The 20,599-nt window shown below is 41.2% G+C and overlaps 1 protein-coding gene across 1 annotated transcript; it reads left to right on the top strand.

Annotated features, from left to right (window-relative positions):
- Positions 1 to 1,659: 1,659 nt before the first annotated feature.
- Positions 1,660 to 19,491, top strand: LOC124857833. The gene is made up of 10 exons (XM_047349330.1): positions 1,660 to 1,778; positions 3,905 to 13,796; positions 13,879 to 13,978; positions 14,101 to 14,182; positions 14,900 to 14,963; positions 15,137 to 15,268; positions 16,707 to 16,796; positions 16,914 to 17,057; positions 17,146 to 17,330; positions 18,393 to 19,491. The coding sequence occupies exons 2-10, from the start codon at positions 3,906 to 3,908 to the stop codon at positions 18,559 to 18,561; spliced, it is 10,857 nt and encodes a 3,618-aa protein (XP_047205286.1). The 5' UTR covers positions 1,660 to 1,778; position 3,905; the 3' UTR covers positions 18,562 to 19,491.
- The last annotated feature ends 1,108 nt before the right edge of the window (positions 19,492 to 20,599 follow it).

The following is a 20,599-nucleotide window of genomic DNA, read 5'->3' as shown; positions in this document are numbered from 1 at the left end:
AATAATAGTGGCAGTGTTTGGAAGCAACTATAATTCAATTTCAGTCAAAAATATTAATCCCAAAGGGAGATTAAGTATAACTCAAACTATAAGAGTTGGTAATGGCTGTGGGCAGAAAGGATCTCCAGATGAATTCTGTGTTATTAATACGTCACTACCTCCACTTCTCCGATGATGGAAATAGTGTTTACAGAGTCCTGTTTCTCCTGAAATCTTCAGTCATCTCCTTTGTTTTGTTAACTTGTAAAATGAGGTGAGTGTTCTGACACCATGCCATGAAGTTGTCCACCAGCTTTCTGTACTCAGCCTCTTGTCCATCTCTGATACCCACCTGTGGTGCCCCAAGTGCTGCTGACCACCTGATTGGACACAACCTTTTAGTCTCAAACTGCTTGTCAGGTAGTCATTTATCCATGCGATTCTGGGTTGGTTCACCTGTGTCTTCTGGAGTTTATTTATAAAACCAGCTGAATTCTCTAAAATGCACTGGAAAACACAATGAAAATGATCCCCATAGTACTCCCTGCTTTATTCTGATTACAATGGGACACCTGGAGATATTTTAGTTTTGTATTTTAAATAGAAATTGTATTTATTTAGTTTATAAAGTAAGGAAATTTGTGTTTGGTAGCTTGTCTATGTTGTAACAATGCTTCCTGGCTATAAATTATATACTATTGGTAAGCCTGTTCATTTCCCTTTAACTAGTGTAACATTTCTAAGGAAAATTATTTTGTGGCTTGTATTTATGAAGGACTTGCCAACGTCAAAAAGTGTATTCTGATATTGAGTCTTTGGGTGTCCTTTATTGGATGAGATAACTGAAGTTTGAAGAAACAAAATATTGGCAATTTAGTGTGTTAATCATTTTAAAAACAAGGCCCTCCATAGTGTGTTGAAAAACCGTATAGAACCAAAACAGCTGCTCAACAGCTTGGTCACAGCATTGTGGGATGGCAACCCTTTGCTCAGCCAGCATTTGTTCCTATTCAGCCAGTTTGGTTGTGCTGGTCACTCCAGCATGAACAGCACAACAACAAGTTGAGGTCTGGGTGGCAGGAAGCCCTTTCTACTCGCAAAATCTGACGATAGTTCTCTGATAAGCCCTGTTCTTTGATTTTGAGCATTGTTGTCTCAGAGGACCAGGTTCAGTCCCCAAGAGTAATTGCTACGGGTTGCTTGTTGTGGCATATTTGCATTAAGACTGCCTCTGGTGATTAAAAAACATTGAATTTCCAATGAGAAAGATGACACAGCCATGGACACAACCTACATACTACTCAATTCCTCACATACAGATGTTGGATCCTTTAAGGGGCAATAAACAGACTTTCAAAACTTTCTCTAGGATGTATTTCCTTAAGGAAATAATGAACCAAATACAAATTTCACAGCTCTTTGTAGCTTAGATTTTTCATTAATTTTTGATCATTTCATCTTTGTGAAATGACATATTTTTGAATTGCTTGAATTTATTTTTTGTCCATTTTACTGTTTCAATTCAGCTTCTTTTAAAATCGACACTGGCCTATCTTAGCTTGTTCAAACCCGTGCATTACGTTAACAAATAAATAGACGTATGAAGGAACATCCTCTTTTGATGCTCAGGTTTATTTTTTCACCTAAAATCTTGACTTTCGGAGTGCTGGCAGCGCGTGGCGACGTCACATCCGCACTCTGTCTCCGGAAGTACAGTTAATTTTTATTCACAGGGAGAAAAAAAAAAACAAAAAACACAGCTGTTGTTGAGAAAGAAAACATCAAAGTGAGTTTCTCAGGTGCGTGTGGTGGCTGTACATTTATGGTGAGGTCGGTAAGCCTCAGTGCGAGCTGTGCTCAGTGTGTGGAGCCGCTGTTTTGTTCTTTGTGAGTCTCGCTGCGCTCCTTTTTCTGCGAGTTGGCAGCAGCTAGCGTTAGCTCCCAGCTCCTCTCTGCTATCAGCTAACTGACCATTTCTGTCTGCCTGCTCAGCTCACACTGACAACTGCCTCTGTCCCCCGTTAGATACTCACTCAGACCGTTTGTTAAAATGGGTAATAGGCGAGGAAATGCAGATTGTACGTCGTGTTACCTGCTAAGTAGCAACTTTAATTCTGATCTGTCTGTTTATGTCCACCATTAGCCTGCCTTGTTGTATGTATGATAAACACTTGGTGCATCAGGTAAAAAGCTGCAGGTCTAGGATGTAATGCATGCTTTGCAACGAGTTTTTGTATGTTTGTATTTAGCAAAAAGGGATTTTAAAATACAAAGAAGCAGACGCCTCATAGTGGGTTATTATAAATAACTGCAAGAGCAAGTTGCATCAGTTACACTGATATGAAAAACTATTTGGTCCCTTATAGATTTATTTTATGTGATTCTTCTGTTTCACTAAAATGCTTTAGAATTTATTTTAATATCAAACAAAAATGACTAGTTGATAAAAAAGTCAGTTTTCAAATGATGAGTCTATTTATTGAAGGAGAAAAGCATGTTCCTACTCCTAGTAGTGTCCTCTTAACCCCATTATCGGCTTGTGCCACCATTGGAGGCCAACAGTTCAGCCACATTAAAAGGGGTAGATTAGTATGAGTATCAACTCTTTTTTTAAGGTCATCCCACAGCAACTTAACCTGGAACTAGGCTAACCCGAAACCTTCATTCATTTTTTAAATTTTGAGCCATTAGACTTGCTGGTGTGTTTTGCTTTGTTGCCGTTCTGCATGATCTAAATGTTCTCAAGCTTAAAGTTACACAACGCTGGCTTGACATTGGGTTTTTTCCTTTTTTAAAAAACTGTTTTTATCTATTATGACTGGTCATCCAAGTAGCATCAAGGTGGGGCCAGACTGTTATTCTTCCGAAATTTTGTGTTAAGTCTCTTTCTTATTATTGAATCTTGAACACTGACCTTAACTAAGCCAAGTGAGGTCTGCAGTGCTTTATGTTCTTCTGGGTTTTTGTGTGACCTACTGGATGAGTTGATCTATTGAACAACAGTCTTTATAGGCTTTGAGTCATGGTCGTTTTGGACCTTTTTGTCCACATTTCAGTGTCTGGAAATGGACTAGTATCACTGGCTGTGACACAGTATTATGCTGTCATGAGCAGGTTTGACATTTGCGACTGTGTTCTTAGGTTGAAAAGCTTCACATAGTTATTGTGGCTAAATAGTTCAGTCTTTGTCTACTCTGATAATGTTTTCTCCAGAAGACATTTGGTTTGTCTATGCGAACATCTACAGATTTCATTGGGGCTTGAGCAGTGGTTTCATTTTTTGCCGACACGCTCCCTGTTTTTGTCGATGCTCAATGGGTGTTACCGTAGATAGTCACATTGGTGTTACATCGGTTTTCACTTCATGACGGCCCAAATCTTGACGGTGTTGTTTTGTCTAGGTCGGCCTTGTAAATGGGATTTTATTAAATTTTTTTAGTTTTTTTGCGGCACTAGAGGCCTTTATTTTTCAGTAGGTACACAGGAAAGAGGGCAAAGAGAGGGGGAGACAATCGGCAAAGGTCGCCGAATCCGGGACTTGAACCCGGACAGCCGCATCGAGGGCTATAGCCTCTGCATACGGTCGCGCGCTTAACCCCTACACTACCAGCGCCGCGCCTGTAAATGAGATTTTAAATCTCAAGAGGTCTTTCCTGGTTAAATAATTATTAAAAGAATAAAGCAGACACATTTCTTTCTTTAATTTGCAATTGTTATTAAAAGCCGGGTAAGTGTCAGGAAAACCAGCAAACTGATTTTAACTCTACCATTGCTGATAAAATGAATGGTCAAATATCCAGTTCGAATTATGATATAAGCAGATAATAATGACATTCATGCTTTTAGTGATTGTTTGTAATCCCCAACTCTGTACACTGCACTTTCTTGTTATCCCAAGCTTGATTATGTTTTTATATTTCTACAGAATGCCTGCCTCAAAGAGAGAATCGTCTCCTCCTGAATCACAGTCCAAGATGCGGAAGGTGGAAGAGGGTGGAGAAGATTTACAATCCAAAACTGGACCAACTACCAAGTCTCCCAAAACAGAAAAAAACGGAGAAAAGACAGGAACTCCGCGGGCTAAGAAAAAAAGGTCGTCTTCTGCCGAAGACGGAAATAATTCATCAAAACAGAGTTCTCCTTCAAGTGATTCTAGTAAACCCTCCTTAGACCCACCTCTTAAAAAAGCCAAGCTTCTGAAACCCACAAGTGCCTCCTGCGGAGAAGCTACCTCACAGAGAGCAAACTCCAAAGGTTCCCTGAAGCGGACCGCCTCAACCGGGTCTGATGAGGAGCTGAGCAGCAACAGGAGTAAGGTGGACTTCTTCAGAGAGAGGGATGACGATGACAAGGCTCGCTGCATCAGAAAATATTCCAACAAAGTCAAAGCTAAGCGCAAGGCAGAGGAGGGTACCTCTGACCCGCCGGACACGAGCCACGATTTATCATCTGCACCATCGGATTCTGTACAGATCGAGCACAACTACGGTAGATTCTCAGATTCAACGTCTTCTCAAAGCTTAACGGACTCTGATGAGAAAAAGGACACTTCAGTTGATGCACCTCAGAATGCCTCTACGAATACCTCGGTGTGTGAAACAGAGACGTTTGACTCTACAGCTGAAGAAATTCAACTTTTGGAATTAAAAAGCCCAGAAAGCCTTGCTAATGAAACATCTTCAAGAGAAACTGTAGGCTGTATTGCATCTGAGGGTGAGGAAAAGAGAGATAAAGTTGGGTCCACTGAGGTCGCAAAAGGCCTAGATAATGAAACACTATCATCATCAGAGGAAACACTATGTTCAGTTCCCGGAGATGTGAATTCAAGTCGTGGAGTTGAAATTTCTGTAGCAAGAAGGACTGATTTAGCATACAGTACAGAAGGTCACATTCAGCCGAGCCCACAATCTCCTGAAAAAAATGAGCGCAATCTGAAATGTGAAACAACAGAGAGTGAGCATGATGAGCAGAAAGAACCTGAAACAAGAGCAATCGGTGCAGGCATTAGTTCTGGAAAAGTAAACGAAGTGTCCTCGGATGAAACAAACTCCCCTCCAATACACTTGAAAATCTGTAATCCAGAAGCCCAGGCAGAAGGAATATCTACAAAAGCAGAGTCCTTTGCTGTTTCAAAGACTCAGATGGCTTTAAAAGAGGAATTGAATGCGGCAGAGACACACAATGTCTCTGCCGCAAAAGATGGTGACTTATGTGAGGATTTGAGCAAAATGCATGAAAACTCTGAAGAAAGCAGCAGAGAAAGCATTGACTTCCAGTCTCCTCACACTGAGATTTCTGCAGGAGAAGAGCGGAATCATAGCTTTGTGATCGATGACGCTCATCATGATTGTCGAAATATTTACGATAAAAATCAAACGGAGAACCTTTCTGAAAATATCATAGTTTCAGCGGTTCAAATAACAACTGAAGATGATATTCAGAGTCAGGAGAATCACATACTTCAAGATGACGTGACGAAAGTAGATTCTTTAAACGTAGACAAAGATGCGCTTATGGTCATTCATTGTGCTGCTGTACCAATAAATGAAGGTAAGGAGGATTTACAGGCTTCAATTCCAAGTGCTGTGGTTGATTCACAAATTCGGGAATCTACTGCCAACATGTTCACAGATTTTCACCAGGAGGAAAATGTTAAAATGATGGCAAACAAAGAGACTGTGAGTGAAGCAAATGGAGAAAATAAAACAGAAATACAGATTGGAATTCCTTCCGGGATACTAAATCTTGGTCCTCTATTGGAAATGCAAAAGCAGGAATTCCAGGAGGTCAGGGAATTTCCCACAGTTGTGTCTGCTCAGATCCATGATCATGTCACAGTTGATAAATGTGAAAATATGGAAACTCGGGAATGTCCTGAAACATTTAGGGAGCTAAGTGGATTGGAAACCCAGCCTGTTGCAGCATCTGATCTTTTAGAAGAGGAATCGGAAATACAAATGCAGGAGAATCAAGCCAGTGAATGTTCCACGGTAGTACCTGATGAAAGTGAAAAAGATTCAAAGTCTGCTGAGTGTTTTGCTACAACATACGAGAGTCTAACGGAGGTAGATACACAGACCTCAAATATATCCAAGCAAGTCTTTGACACGACTCTGATAGAGGAATTGCACAGCAAGATCAAGCAGTTGGTCAGTGAACCCACCACTGGCACATCTGATGAAGCTCAGAAAGATCTGGAGAATGCAAATAGTGCTGCTGAGCCTTACTTAGAAGTCAATGAAGAAAATGATGCTATATCAGAGGCTGTGTCAAACGTTGCTCCTATTCAAGAAACTAAAACCCAGCTGTCTAATGAACTGACCAATTATGGACCTAACAAAGCGAAGGAAGATCTAGAGACTGCCAATGGTTCTGCTCAGGGTCAAATAGAAGATGTAAAAGCTGCAGACTCCAAGGTTGAGGTCTGTAATATTGCAACAGTTGAAGGAATGCAAAGCCAGTTGTTCATTGAACCCATAACTAAGATAGCTGAAGAAGCTTACAGAAACCAGGATGGTCCCTGTGTTGCTCAGACTCAAATTAGCGTTAATGACCTGTCTACAGAAACATCTGAGGAGGTTTCTAATGTTTCTCCTATAGAAGAAATGCAAACCCAAAAAGTCGGGGAACCTATTGCAGAGGAAGAAATTCACAAAGATCAGGATAGTCAAAAGTTGGCTGCTCAAACTCAAATCCAAGTTGATGCCACATCTGAGGAGGTTTCTAACACAGATTCTGTTGAAGAAATGCACACTCGGCTGGTCAGTGAACCTGCCATTAGTTACAAATCTCACGAAAATCTGGGAAATGCAAATTGTAGGATCAGTGTAAATGTTGCTGCTGCTGAGACTCAAAGGGAAGAGACCACAGAGGTTTTAGCCACATGCCAGGCTGTCCCTACTACAACTCCCATAGAGGAAATGCAAACCCAGATGGTCAATGAACCACCAGCAGACATACCTAACAAATTGCAGAGAGATCTGGAGAATGCAAGCTGTGCGGCTCAGATTCAAATTGCAGTTAATGCCATGTCAGGGAATGTTTCTAATATTGCACCTGTAAGAGAAATGCAAACCCAGCTGGTTAATGAATGCACCATTAGCATGCAAGATGAAGTTCATAAAAATCTGGAAAATGCTAATTCTGCAACCATGGAAGTTGTATGTGTTTCTGTTGCTGGTCAGAGTCTAATACAGGCTGATGGGGAAATTGTAGGAACATCAGTGGAGTTCTCTATAACTTCACCTGTTGAAGAAATGCAAACTCAGCTGGTCAGTGAACCTACCATTAATGACAAATCTCATGAAAAATCTCATGCTGCTGCTGAGACTCAAATGGAAGAGAACACAGAGGTTCCAGCCACATGTTATGCTGTCCCTACTGTAACTCCTATACAAGAAATGCAAACCCAGATGGTCAATGAACCACCAGCAGACATACCTAACGAATCGCAGAAAGATCTGGAGAATGCAAGCTGTGCCGCTCAGACTACAATTGAAGTTGATGTCTCATCAGAAAAGATTTCTTACGTTGCACCTGTAGAAAACAGGCAAATCCAGGTGGTCGGTAAACCCACCGTTGACACATCCTATGAAGCTCTTAAACATCTGGAAAATGCACATTCTACAAGGAAACAAGATGTTATGTGTGCTTCTGCCCAAACTCAGTTAGAAGTTGCTGGAGAAATTGTTGCCACATCACAAGACGTCTCTACATCTGTACCTATGGAAGAAATGCAAATCCAGCTGGTAAGTGAACCTATCCCTGACATTAGCAACGAGGTGCAGGAAGATCAAGGGGATACAAGCTGTGCTGCTCAGATTCAAATTGCAGTTAATGCCATGTCAGGGAATGTTTCTAATATTGCACCTGTAAGAGAAATGCAAACCCAGCTGGTTAATGAATGCACCATTAGCATGCAAGATGAAGTTCATAAAAATCTGGAAAATGCTAATTCTGCAACCATGGAAGTTGTATGTGTTTCTGTTGCTGGTCAGAGTCTAATACAGGCTGATGGGGAAATTGTAGGAACATCAGTGGAGTTCTCTATAACTTCACCTGTTGAAGAAATGCAAACTCAGCTGGTTAATTACTCAACCACTGGCATACCCGATGAAGCAAGTGAATATCATAGAAATATAAGCAATAGGAACAGTTTAGATGTTAAATTTGTTTCTGCTGCTGATCAGAGTGAACTACAAGCTAATGGAGAGATTGTTGCCACATCAGAAATGGTATCTAATTATCCTCCAGTAGAAGAAATGCAAATCCAGCTGGGCAGTGAAGCTACCATACCCAACAAAGCCCAGACAAGTCAGGAGGAAGAAAGTTCTGCAACTTCGACTCAATTAGAAGTTGTTGCAGAGGCTGCAGAAACACGAACACAGCTGGTCAGTGAACCTACCACTGACATACCAAAGGAATCACAGATAGATTTGGAGAATGTAAATTGTGCAGCTCACTCTGAAGTAGAAGTTGGTGCCACATCAGAAAACATCTCAACCTGTGAACCTTTAGAGGAAATGCAAACCCAGCCGGTCAACGAGCCCAATGTTAGCACCCCCGACGAAGCTCACAAAATTCATACAACTTCAAGATACCAGAGCAGTTTAAATGTTGCAGATGCTTGTACTGCTGCTGAGGGTCAAGGAGAAGATGATGAAGTTTTAGTCGCATCCCAGGAGGTCTCTAACTTTGCTCCTAAAGAAGAAATACAAACACAGAGAGGTAATGAGCTTGCCCCTGAGATACCCAGAGAAGCGCAGAAACAGCCAAGTTGTGCTGCCCAGAGTGAAATAGAAGTTTTGGTAGGGGCTGCAGAATCACCTGAGGAGGTCTATGACATTGCACATATACAAGAAACACAAAACCAGAAGGTTAGTGAACCTAACCCAGAAATATCAGCTGAACGTCTGGTTAAAAGCGACATGGTAAATGTGGAAATTGTGACTGTGACACAGAGACAAACAGAAGTGGACACAGCAGTAACAAAAGAGAGTCCAGTTTCACCCTCTTCATCGGATGTAAATAAAAGCCAAACAGAATTTGACATGGAGACCCCAGAGAATAGTTCTAACATTGGTTGTGTGGTTAAAGCACATAGTCATGAAAACCACAATGTCAGTGAACAATCAGCTGGAGACATCGTTGTAGAAGCTCATGATATGATGATCGAAAACGATCAAAATGTGAAGAAAGAACAGATCAGTTCTAAAGAATGTGTGACTGTACAAGATAATCCAATCAAATCTGAAATGCAGTTCATTTTAGCATCAGAGGATTCTATAGTGGCACCTTCAATGGAAATACAGAGAGAGAATAGCCCAAATAAAACTGACATTCTGAATGCAGACTATTCAGGGGTGGAAATAACTCTTGCAGAGAATAAAAGGAAAACGCACCCTGAATCTGCACCAAAGATCTTTGCTCCACTTTCTGCTCCTGAGACACAAATCCACCAGATCCTTGATCCACGCGACACAAATGAGGGTCACAAAGAAGAGACCGAGGCTGTGGAAGAATGTCTTGGATGTCCAGTCAAAATGGAAATGTATACCACACAGCCTCTTGAGGAGTTTTCTCAACCAATAACGAGAGCAGAAACAAAAACCCGGAAGAGCCTTGATGCAATTGAACATGCAGGAGACTCGCATATGGGTAACGACAGCAAGACTTTTCAAGAACTCCTCGACATTGCTGGGAATCCAAACGACATAGAAATGCCAACACCTGAGCCTTTTGAGGAGATTTCTCAACCAATGGCTAACCTACCAACACAAAGCCAGAAAGCTCAGCAGGACACTGAATTGTCTTTTTCACCAGGTCCTCCTGAAACACACGACGAGAGGAGCCTTGAAGTAACTGAGCCTCCAAGAGAGGCTAAAGATGGTGAGATCAAGGCTGACGAAGAATACTCTGGTAATGTTGAAAATCCAATGGAAATACAAACAGTACCTCTTGAGGAGATTTCTCAGCAAACATCTAGAGTACAAACGGAAATCCCTAAAAGTCTTGATGTCACGGACCCTGCAACAGACGTATCTGAAAATGTCCCACAAAGTTTTAGGATTCCCACAAATGAGTGTGATGAAAATGAAAACCAGATATCTGAAGAATGTGTCAGTATTGATAAGAGTCCAAATGAAATAAAAATTCAAACAACAGGAACAATAGAGGAAATCCGTCATGAAAATGATAACAAGGACGTCATAGACAGCCTTAAAAGTTCTGCGGTTCCAGAAGAGATAGAAATGGAGACAAATGTGGGGCCAGAGATTTCCCAACAAACATTTACAGAACCAAAACATAGCCCAAGAGGTCAGGAAATCTCTAAACTCACTGCAGACACTAAAATTGCACTGCTGCCACCTGAAACACAGATCCAGAGAGAAAGCCTCAGTATTTCTCAGATTCTAGAAAAAAGGGACTTGAAAAAATCAGAGTTACCTCAAGGGATTTCTCACCCATCATTTATAGAAGAACCCCAAAGCCAGAGAGATCAGGAGGTCAGTGAACTCCCAGCAGACACTGAAGCAGACAAATACTCTCTCCCTGCTGAGATTAAGCAAAACATCGTTTCTGTTAATGCTCAATTTTTCGGACCTACTGAAACAGACATAAATGCATCAAAAACCCTCTGTGAGATTTTGCAGAAATCCAATGTTCACCTTCAACAGCAAAGAAGGGAGGAGGTTGACAAAGAGCATAAAAATGAAAACGAGGTCACCTCCTTATGTGAGAATGTTCTAGAGACTGAAACTAAAATGGAGATGTCTGTGGAGACGGATGAGATTTCTGATCCAGCAGCTTTGGCAGAACACCACAACCATCTGGCAGAAGAAATCCGTGAACACGCCACAGGGTTATCAGACCTGGAACCACTTCCTGTTCTTAACTTTGAAAATAAAGAATATGTCAACAAGACAGAGCCTGTTGCTGAGGATGTAAAAACAACAAACTCTTTATTAGAAGAAGACTCGAGGAGACAGCAGATTGATGAAGCCAATGTTGACAGATCTGTTAGTAATCTTCAAGAAGGAGCTGATGGCAGCAAAGTAGTTGTATTTGTTTGTGACCAACAAGATAAGTATGGTGGTGTTATTCAGGCATCAGAAGATGAGAGTAGGACAGTAAATGAGAGAGAGGTCCGATTTAATGAAAACCAAGTAGTGTATGAACCAATTAGCAGTCCAGAGAGCAATAGTGGTGGGGAAATTTATACAAAAATCGAGCTTGGTGATAGCATTTCTGTTCTGGACATCCAGAACACAGAAACTCCTCTCACTGTGGGCGCCGAAGCAAACCTTTCAACCAATGAAGTCAAATTAGGAACTGGTCACCCTCAGGAGGAGGACAAGATGGAAATTACTGCTGCAGACAGCCAGATTTTGGTGGAAATGGAAGTGCAAACAGTCAGTGAGGCTCAAGGTCCCACACATGCCCAGCTGCAGCAGAGTAATGCAATGGCAAACACTTCAACTGTTGACATCAGTGCTACAGATGGCCAGTCTGAAGATGCTGCAGAGAAAAGTGAAAGAAGTGCCAATCCACAGAGTATTGGTGCAACAGAGTTGGTGCAAGATGAAGCTGGACTTCAGGACCCTCCAACTCATACAAGCGAAATTGAGATAACAGATGGTCCATCCGAAGAGTATGTGGTCTTGGAACCGGTTCCAGAGAGTGAAATTCACTTAGATATCTTGACTCGGGCTGCGGCTGAATCAGGACTGTCAACCTCGCTCTCAGATGGTGGTTTGGCGGATAAAGACCCAAAACAGGGCATTTTAAATAGCTCGCAGAAGACAGGATTAGAAGAAGCAAATGATGGGATTAAAGATGCTACTTTAGCCAGCTCCGGTGAGGTTTTATCTCAGGACCTTCTTCACAATGCGCAGAATTCCAAACACCAAACCTCATCTGGCAGTGTGGATGCAGAAGTGTCAAACTCTGATGCTCAGCACTCCACTGAAGATGGTAATGCAGTTGTAGTGGAGAATGCTGGATTTAACTTGGACCTACAAGAAGTGCAAATTCTGCAGGATATCGAGATTGGTAGAGAGATTGTTGTGGCAGAGGAGGATAATGAGGAAGACGATGATGTTAAAATAATAAAACCATCCGAACAAGCTACTGAAGACCCTCCAACAAAGTCCGAAGAGATGGTAATAAATAAAAATAAAGATGAAATTAGAAGTACTTTAAAGGAAAAGGCTAAAACTGAAGATGATAAAAAGGGGCCTGAGGTGGAAAAACCCAAGAAACAAGAAATGAATACGCAGGCGAGAACCAAAGCTCGTCTTGCGGCATTGGCCGAACAGAAGGCTGCAGAGTCTAAGAGAGCTGCACAAAGACAGCAGCTGAACCTCCTTGCCCTTTGTCAAGAAATAGCCGAAGACATTGCTACAGACAGCATGTTATTAAAGAGGATAGAGGAAGAAAAACAAGCTGCAGTAGCAGCAGCCGCCGCCAAAGCTGAAGCCAGCAAGAGGGAACAACCAGGAGTTAACTCACCAGATGTGGAGCCGGGTAATGTTGCGACTCCTGCCAGACCAGTAGGGAGCTCCGCTTTGGTGACCCCTGCTCCTGAGTCTTCTACTGTCCATCCGTCGACGACAGAGTCTGTTGAAACCAAGCCAGCTGCCGAGCCTCAGAAAAGACGCTTCTTCATATCGCAAATTTCAGTGCCGCTGAAAGCCCACGAAAAAAAGAAGCTGACCCGATATCAGAGACTCAGACAGGTTGAGCTGCAGAGGGAGAAAATGTCTTGGGCTCGCGTAAAGAAACTAAAATCTGACCAAGCAAATCAGATGTTTTCAGACATAGACTGGCAAGCGCCTTTCTCTGGCGGCTTTTTAATGAGTCCCATAACTCCTCCTCCACCAGCGACCAGTCCATCAACAACATCCCCCGCAAGTCCTGCCCCTGCCAGTAAACCTGCTCCCCTAAAACCAGAGACCCCCAAGGCTGAGCCAGCTGAAACTCAACCCTCTAAACCAGAAACTGCAAAAACGGAACTTTCTAAAAAAGAATCAGCCAAAGCCCCACCTCCTATAGCTGAAACTCCTAAACCTGAACAGCCTATTGTTGAAACCCGAAGAAGCACAAGGCAAAGTAAGGCGCAGGCAGTTCAAGCTGCTGCAGCTGTCGCAGGACCTGCTTTGAAAGTGACCAGGTCCGCAGCCAAGAGGACCCTCCCGCCAGTTCCTCCTCCCATGCCCAACGGACTTAAAGCTCAAAAACCGAAGCCTGTAGAGTACACACCATACAAACCCAGGCCCAAGTACTCCCCAGATGACTTTGAATTAGACGATGATGACATGTTGCTGGCTGCTCCAAAAAAGCCAAATCAACCCAGACAGCTGCCTCGACCTGGCGTCCCAGCTCTGCGTCCAACACCTTCATTAAAACCTACTACTGAACCGCAGCTACCTAACCAGGCAGAGCTGAAAGCTCAGAAAGCACCTCCTGGACAGATTTCAGGTCAATCTAAGCTTACAGCTGCAGCTCAACCTCAGACAAAACCAGCGCAAATCAAGCCTAATGCTACTCAGCCGAAGCATACAACTGCAGCTCCTTCAAAACCAGTCACATCCACCGTGACTGGTCCCAAAGCCAACTCGGTTGCAGTTCATCCTAAGCCCACTGCTCCTCCCACTCCTCCACCAAAAACAGCTGGTGCAAATGTAACACAGTCGAAACAGCCAGCAGCAACAGAAAATCAGCCATCTGAACCAAAGCCTTCAGTTTCTAAGGCTAATGTAGCTTCAAAGCACCAGACGCCCCCAAATCCCCCAATACAGGAAAATAAGAAGCCCAAGGTAACCCCAAATTAATTTGATTTAATGTATTAGTACCAGTATTATGAGTATGCTGATTAATACTTGTCTATTTAATACACAGGGTACAGCTGATTCATCTTCACCAGGTTCTGCTTCTTCTCTTACACCTGAGGGGAGCGCCAAAGACCCTGGTACAACAAAGTGTGAAGAAATACCTAATGGTTGGTTTTTTGTGTTGTCCCATAATTCATTGCGGTACAAAATCTTCTATTTTTGATTTCAGTTTTTATAAATTCTTTGTCTGGAATCCTGCTCCATTTGACAATCCCCTTTGGTTCAACAGTTGCTACCACTAATCCGTCTCCAGAGAGTAGCACAGAATTACCCAAGATGGAGGAGAAAACATCAGAGGAGCCCTGTCAGCAGTAAGAAGATTCATTTTGGTTGTTTACTGTTTCCATTTTTTTTCCCCTGGAGTGAAACCTGTGATGATGTTATCAGGGTTCCCGCACAGTTGTGAGAAGTCTAGAGTTTTATGAGTTTTATAAGGGTTTGTTCCAGGTCTAGAAAAGTATGGAAGAAGAAAATGGAGTATGGATAAATTATTGTATTTTAAGACTATTTCCTATTCTGTTGTCTAAAAGGAGTTTCCGCCTGCCTGTCTATCCACCTGTCCATCTATTTATTTATCTTCCATCAATCCATTTGTCCAGCCATCCGCCTGTTCGTCCATCCAGCCATCAGTTTGTCAATTAGTCTGTTATATCATCCATTCATTAGTCTTACTGCCTGTCTATCCGACAGTCCATTTCTTCATTTATTGCTCCATTAGTTTGACCATTGTCCCTCTGTCTATTCATCCATCTGTTTGTTTGTTCATCTGTTTGTCCAAATGTCCATTCATCCTGTTCTATTTGTCCATCCATCTGTCCAACGGTCCATCCATTTATTTGTCCATCTATTTATATGTCCGTCCATCTGTTTGTTCATCCATCCATCCTGTTAACATATTCCAGGTTTCATTATTAATATCTGATTTATTTAAATATGTTTGTACTTTAGACATTTTGTAAAAATGTCTGGGATTTGAGGCCTGGAAAAGTATGGAGTCCAAAAATGTAGGATTTATGTTTGTTTCACAGAGGAGAAGCAAAGCCACAAGATGGGGCGACTCATCGAGAGGTCGACAAAGATGGCACTCAGACGGTAATTTTGGGCGAAATTAAGATAAGATAGACTATTGATCTCACAACGAAATTCTTTATCCTCTGATCATTTTACCTGAGGTCTTGTATAAATTAAACAGAACAACTGTTATCTGAGTTACATGTCGTGTATTTGAAGCTGACGGACGATCCGGGTCTCCTTTTGTCTCCCAGGATGCAGGACAGAAACACTTCGGCCCAGAGGCCTGCGGCGTGTGTGGGATGCTCTACTCTGCTGCCAACGCTGAGGATGAATCTCAGCATTTACTCTTTCACAATCAGTTCATCAGTGCTGTCAAATATGTGGTGAGATATGTAGTATTCTTTACCTGTGTTTAGCTCATACTTAACGAGCGCAATGGAATTACTTCTAGATTAAACTTTAGTTGCATCATAATTTCAGCAATCAGTTGGGAAAGTTTTTATGATGAGACTGTAGGTTGTTGGTGAGATTCTTTACATTTTTATGACTTCGGATGAGCTTTGAAGGGATCAACTTAACTTGTCTATTGTGCAATTCAAACAAACATGGAGAACTTTGTTACACAGAGACATACTTTTACCTTTATCGGTACCTCTTGTAAAGGTGCATAAATAATTTTCAGCCAAATTGCTAATTGTTTGGACCCCTTCTATTAATACCCTCTCCAAACCTCGTTTGGCAATAGGACAGCACTTAGTCTTCTATAACATTTCAACCAGCAAACACTTCTTTGTTCTCTTTAGCTCATCTACAGGTTTTCTTTAGGATTTAGGTCTGAGGGCTGAAATGAACCTAAAAGAAGGTTTAGGGAACCATATCGTTGATGACTGGTGTGAGTGTTTTATTTAATTGAGGCCACTTGATTTTAGTTTAAAAGGTTCTTGTGTTTCAAAGAGTCCATGATGCCATGCACTCCAACAAGGTTCCCAGGGCCTTTGAAAGCGAAATGGGCCCACAGCATCATTGATCCTCCACTGTATTTAACAATGGATCTAAGGTCTTTTTTTTTCACAATACATAACATACAAAACATATTGTGTTCTGCTCCAAATCAGCCTGGAGGGTTTGTGCCATTAAGCTCAGACTTAGTCACATCGGACCAAAGCACACAGTTCCAGTTAAAGACCCGGTCACCCTAATAAACCAGTTTTTGCCTCAGCTCTCTTAACTTTGAGCTTTAGGGATTTAACCACCCTAACCGCCCTCCTCACTGTATTTGGCGGGAAGATAAACTTTGGTCCTCTTCCAGACTTTTTTGTCACAGTTCCAGTTGTTTTAAGCTTTTTATTATTGTATATATTATCAATATTTTAGCTAAGAAGCTATTTTATTGTAACTGTTTAATATCAAATTACTTGATAAAAGCCTTACTTGAAAAGCGTCTTCTCTTGTCTTTCCCATTTTGAAGATTAGCTTAGAGAAATGGGCCTATGCGTCACTTGGATTACTTGGTAACATTTTCTAGACTCAAACAAAGTCAAGTACAAATATGAAAAAAAATAGTTATCTATTTATTTATTTTAAAAACAGTTAACAGAAGAATTGTGCAAATTCAAATAAAAGGTGATTTTTCTAAATGTTGCTGCTGCGATAAAAGATGAACACATCTTTACCCGGGTTTCCAAAAAAAAAAAAAAGATGTTTCTGTTTAATCTTAAAAACATCTTTGTCTAATTTTAAGACAAAACCATGTTTGAGTTTAGCTGATTTGCTGGTTGTGCTGCACAATAAACTACTTGGGGATTGATTTTTTTCTTTCAGGGGTGGAAAAAAGAGAGAATCATGGCAGAATATCCTGATGGCAAGATCATCCTCGTCCTCCCTGATGACCCCAAATATGCCCTGAAGAAGGTATGTTTCCAGAGGGTCGAGCCTTTGCCTTCATGAACGAATGCAGACATCTGTGTGTGTTTCACATTCAGTCTTCAATCATAATGTTGTAGCTTGATAATTAACTGACCATCTCAGGTGGAGGAGATCCGGGAGATGGTGGACAATGACCTCGGCTTCCAACAGGTGGAGACAAAGTGTCCCTCTCAGACCAAAACCTTCCTCTTTATCTCCATTGACAAGAAAGTGGCTGGATGCCTCATAGCAGAGCACATCCAAGAGGTACCAGACTGCAAGCTCTTAACTCTGCTGCGAGCCGTTCTGCCTTTGAGCCTTTTTCAAATCGTGATTATCTCATATTTGCTCAAAGGGGTACAGAGTGATCGAGGAGGCTCCGCCTGAGGGCTCAGAGGGGGAGAAGGTGATGTTTGAACGACAAAGAGCTTGGTGTTGCTCCACCACACCGGAGCCAGCCATCTGCGGCATCAGTCGCATCTGGGTGGTCGGCATGATGCGGCGCCGGGCCGTCGCCACGCGCCTGATTGAGTGCCTAAGGTCAGTTTCTTATACGGTGCCCTGAGGAAGTATTCACACCGCTTGAACCTTTTCACTTTTTGCTACTTTAGTAGCAGTTTGATTGTGATTTTATGAAAAAGAGCTGCACTACGAAGTAGAAGGAAAAGAACCCGTGATATTTAAAATCTTTACAAATAGAAATCTAGAAAATTATTGTCTTCTTTTACCCTGATACCCCAAAATAAAATCCAGCGCAGCCAGTTGCCTTCAGAAGTTGCATACTTGTGTGTAACTTAGTCTATACATATATAGGGATGTTTTTGTGGTGGCCTCAGAGGTTGGTTAGAGAACATTAGTGAACAAACAGCTTCGTGAAGACCAAGGGGCACAACAGACAGGTCAGAGAGAAAGTTCTGGAGAAGTTTAAAGCAGGATTAGGACATAAAACAATATCCTAGGCTTTGAACATCTCGCAGAACTCTGTTCAGTCCATCATGAGGCCCGCAGCATCACAGATCCTCCACTGTACTTAACAGTGGACACGAGGCGCCTTTCTGCATGTTTAACACCTGACCTCCTGGAGTGGTTGGGAAATTTTCTTTGAGTCGCATCATATAAACAGGTGAGGTTTTGTTTTATTTTTTATCTCCAGTTTCATGACAGTCTGGGGTTGAGGACCACTTTTCAGCAGGAATGGTTTATATCAAAGTATATTCCTGCGTTAGAATGGCCTAGTAAAAGACCAGATCTAGACCCGATTGATAAACTGTGGTGAGACTTGCACATTTACAGACGCTCTCCATTCAATCTGGCTGAGCTTGAATAATAGCCTAAAAGAATGTGCTAAAATTTCAGTCTCCACATCTGCAGAACTGTTAGAAAATTACCCCAAAAGTCTTGCAGCTGTAATTGCAACAAAATGTGGTAAAACTGGGGCTGAGAATTAATGTATTCCACACTTTTTATTAGATTTGAATAAAAAAGAAAAATAAGCATGTATAATCATCTCCTAGTTATTGTTTATCTCGTGTTGGTCTAGCTCATGAAAATGCACCCTACAAAGCAAAAGTATTTCTTAAAGTTGCTTTTCTTTTTACACAGGAACAACTTCATCTACGGTTCCTACCTGAGCAAAGACGAGATCGCATTCTCAGACCCCACCCCCGATGGAAAACTCTTTGCCACTCATTACTTCGGCACATCTCAGTTTTTAGTTTACAACTTTGTGTGTGGAACCCGCTCGATCCAGCCCAAAACTGACTCCGTATGATGGCCTGCCGGAAGAGGCGACGATGGCACACGAAATCTTCACAGCATCTAAACGGACATAAATAACTCCGAGAGGTCAATTATTGAACTAAAACTCAGGATGACAACTTTAACTCTTCCCTGCATAGTATTTTTTAAAATCTATTTTCTTTGTACTCTTTTTTTTTTTTTTTTTTTTTCTCGTTTTTTTAAGTTTTCAGTTGGTTTTATTAAAATACAGTTACATGCATGAAGTGAGAGCAATAGAGTTTAAAGAGCGTATCATTTTTGTCTATGTTCAGCAAACTGAAACCTCTTTAAAGGCCGAGTGAAGATGAGTGTCGGGTTCTCCTCCTGGACAGTGAGGCTGCCATCGTCTCCAGCTTTGATGGATCAGGAGTTTTGGGTTTGAACTTGGGGCATTCGTCATGTGTTCCTGTAAGGTTTGATTTTTTCCAAGCCGAGCCATATACTCTCCACGTTTTATCCTTTCACTGTCCGAGTGTTGTCTTTTACGTCTCACAGAGGTTTTCTTTGTTTTAAATTTGCTTTGTTGATGCCTGGATTATTGTTAATTTAGTTTTATTTACTTGACCACATGCCCTCCCTAACTGGCGTATGGCTTTTGATTCAGTTAGCGTAGAGTATCATCCTCTTATTCTTTAGTAACAAATTAAAATGTATATCAAATAATCATGTAGATTTATGCATACTATTATGAGATTTATAACGGAAGATGAGAAAGATCTTAAACCTTGTGTGCTTTGTTTTTTTAAGTTGATATAAAGATCCAGTCTTCACATGAGGGTTTAGATCACTCCGATTAATCCTGTATTTTCTTCCTCGCTGTTAAAGCAGCCGCCTTTTTAGAGACATTTTGTGAAAGGAAAAACAAATTGATTTATATGAACCTCTTATGTAAATATTTATTTAAATAAACCATGTAAAATATGTTTTTGCTGCACGCAGGTTTTTAATGTCAAAGCTGTGCCACCTTGTGGTCATTGTTGTGTTTAACTGTAGATAAAAGGAAAATATAGTGTATGCAGGTGAAAGTGCATATTAATAAATATAATCAAATGGTTATTTCTCACTAGAAGTACAATTTTAAAGAAGGTAAATTCATAATATTTAGACTCCTTTTACACAGAGTGATATATTTCAAGTGTTTAGTTTATTATAGCTGTTCTAAATACTCTTGTAGGAACTGTGTTTGACTTATAAATTAAATGTAGCTTTTGGTTTCTTTCATGTAACTTTCTGTATCTTTCTGTATCCGTGGATACAGTGGGAGGAAAAAACATTTAGTGGCCTTGTGTGGACATTCTATTCGGATAATGCATGAAAACAAAAAACACATTCAAATAACTTCCTATTTAAAATATAGCTCTGTTTATTTATTGTTTTTGCCCAACACCGTGGATCTAAAGAAGTACATGCAGCTCCAGAGCTACAGGTCACAGACCTTTTTAATCAACCAATGAAAAAGGCATTGAAACCTGCTTGGTTGTGGTACTGGTGCAAAGTTAAAACAGAACATCCATAAAGCTTTTAGATGCAATGGCTTAACTAAAGGAATGCAACAGCTGTAGCCCATGCTGTTTCTGTTTATTCCAGCTGAGGATCACATGTTGTAAATCTCACCCATAACCCTCTGAAACCACGGTTAACCATATTGCTTGTGCACCTTTTAGCAGTTTTTCCTTCCACTCAACTTTCCAATTGATCATGGTTTTATGACAAATGAAATACCAAAATTCAGTTTCACAGAAAAAAAAGTTGATTATTCCAGTTGCTAATGCATCTTTGTCTACCCATTGTCTTTCCACTTAATTTTTCAGCAATACGCTTGAAGTCATCAAAATCTAGAGAGATGGATGTTTGCCATAGAAAGGAGAGAAATAAAAGTTAGCTGGAGCAGAACAGAATACATGTGTGTGAATGAGAGGAACCCAAGTGGACCAGTGAGGTTACAGGGAACAGAGATAAAGAAGGTGGAGGATGCTAAGTACTCAACAGTGAGTGTGGAAAAGAAACTTGAGGAAGAGACTGGAGGCATA

Source organism: Girardinichthys multiradiatus, chromosome 21 (genome assembly GCF_021462225.1).
Source record: "Girardinichthys multiradiatus isolate DD_20200921_A chromosome 21, DD_fGirMul_XY1, whole genome shotgun sequence".
Classification (NCBI taxonomy): domain Eukaryota; kingdom Metazoa; phylum Chordata; class Actinopteri; order Cyprinodontiformes; family Goodeidae; genus Girardinichthys; species Girardinichthys multiradiatus.
Note: the sequence above shows the minus strand (reverse complement) of the source record. Positions and strands in the feature narration are given on the sequence as shown.

Bases quoted from the DNA above. Each gene is read 5' to 3' on its own strand.
- LOC124857833 (XM_047349330.1), top strand. From the start codon at position 3,906: ATGCCTGCCTCAAAGAGAGAATCGTCTCCTCCTGAATCACAGTCCAAG. The intron at 15,269-16,706 runs GTGAGATATGTA...TTTTTCTTTCAG, and splicing joins TCAGTGCTGTCAAATATGTG to GGGTGGAAAAAAGAGAGAAT. The intron at 17,331-18,392 runs GTCAGTTTCTTA...CTTTTTACACAG, and splicing joins CGCCTGATTGAGTGCCTAAG to GAACAACTTCATCTACGGTT.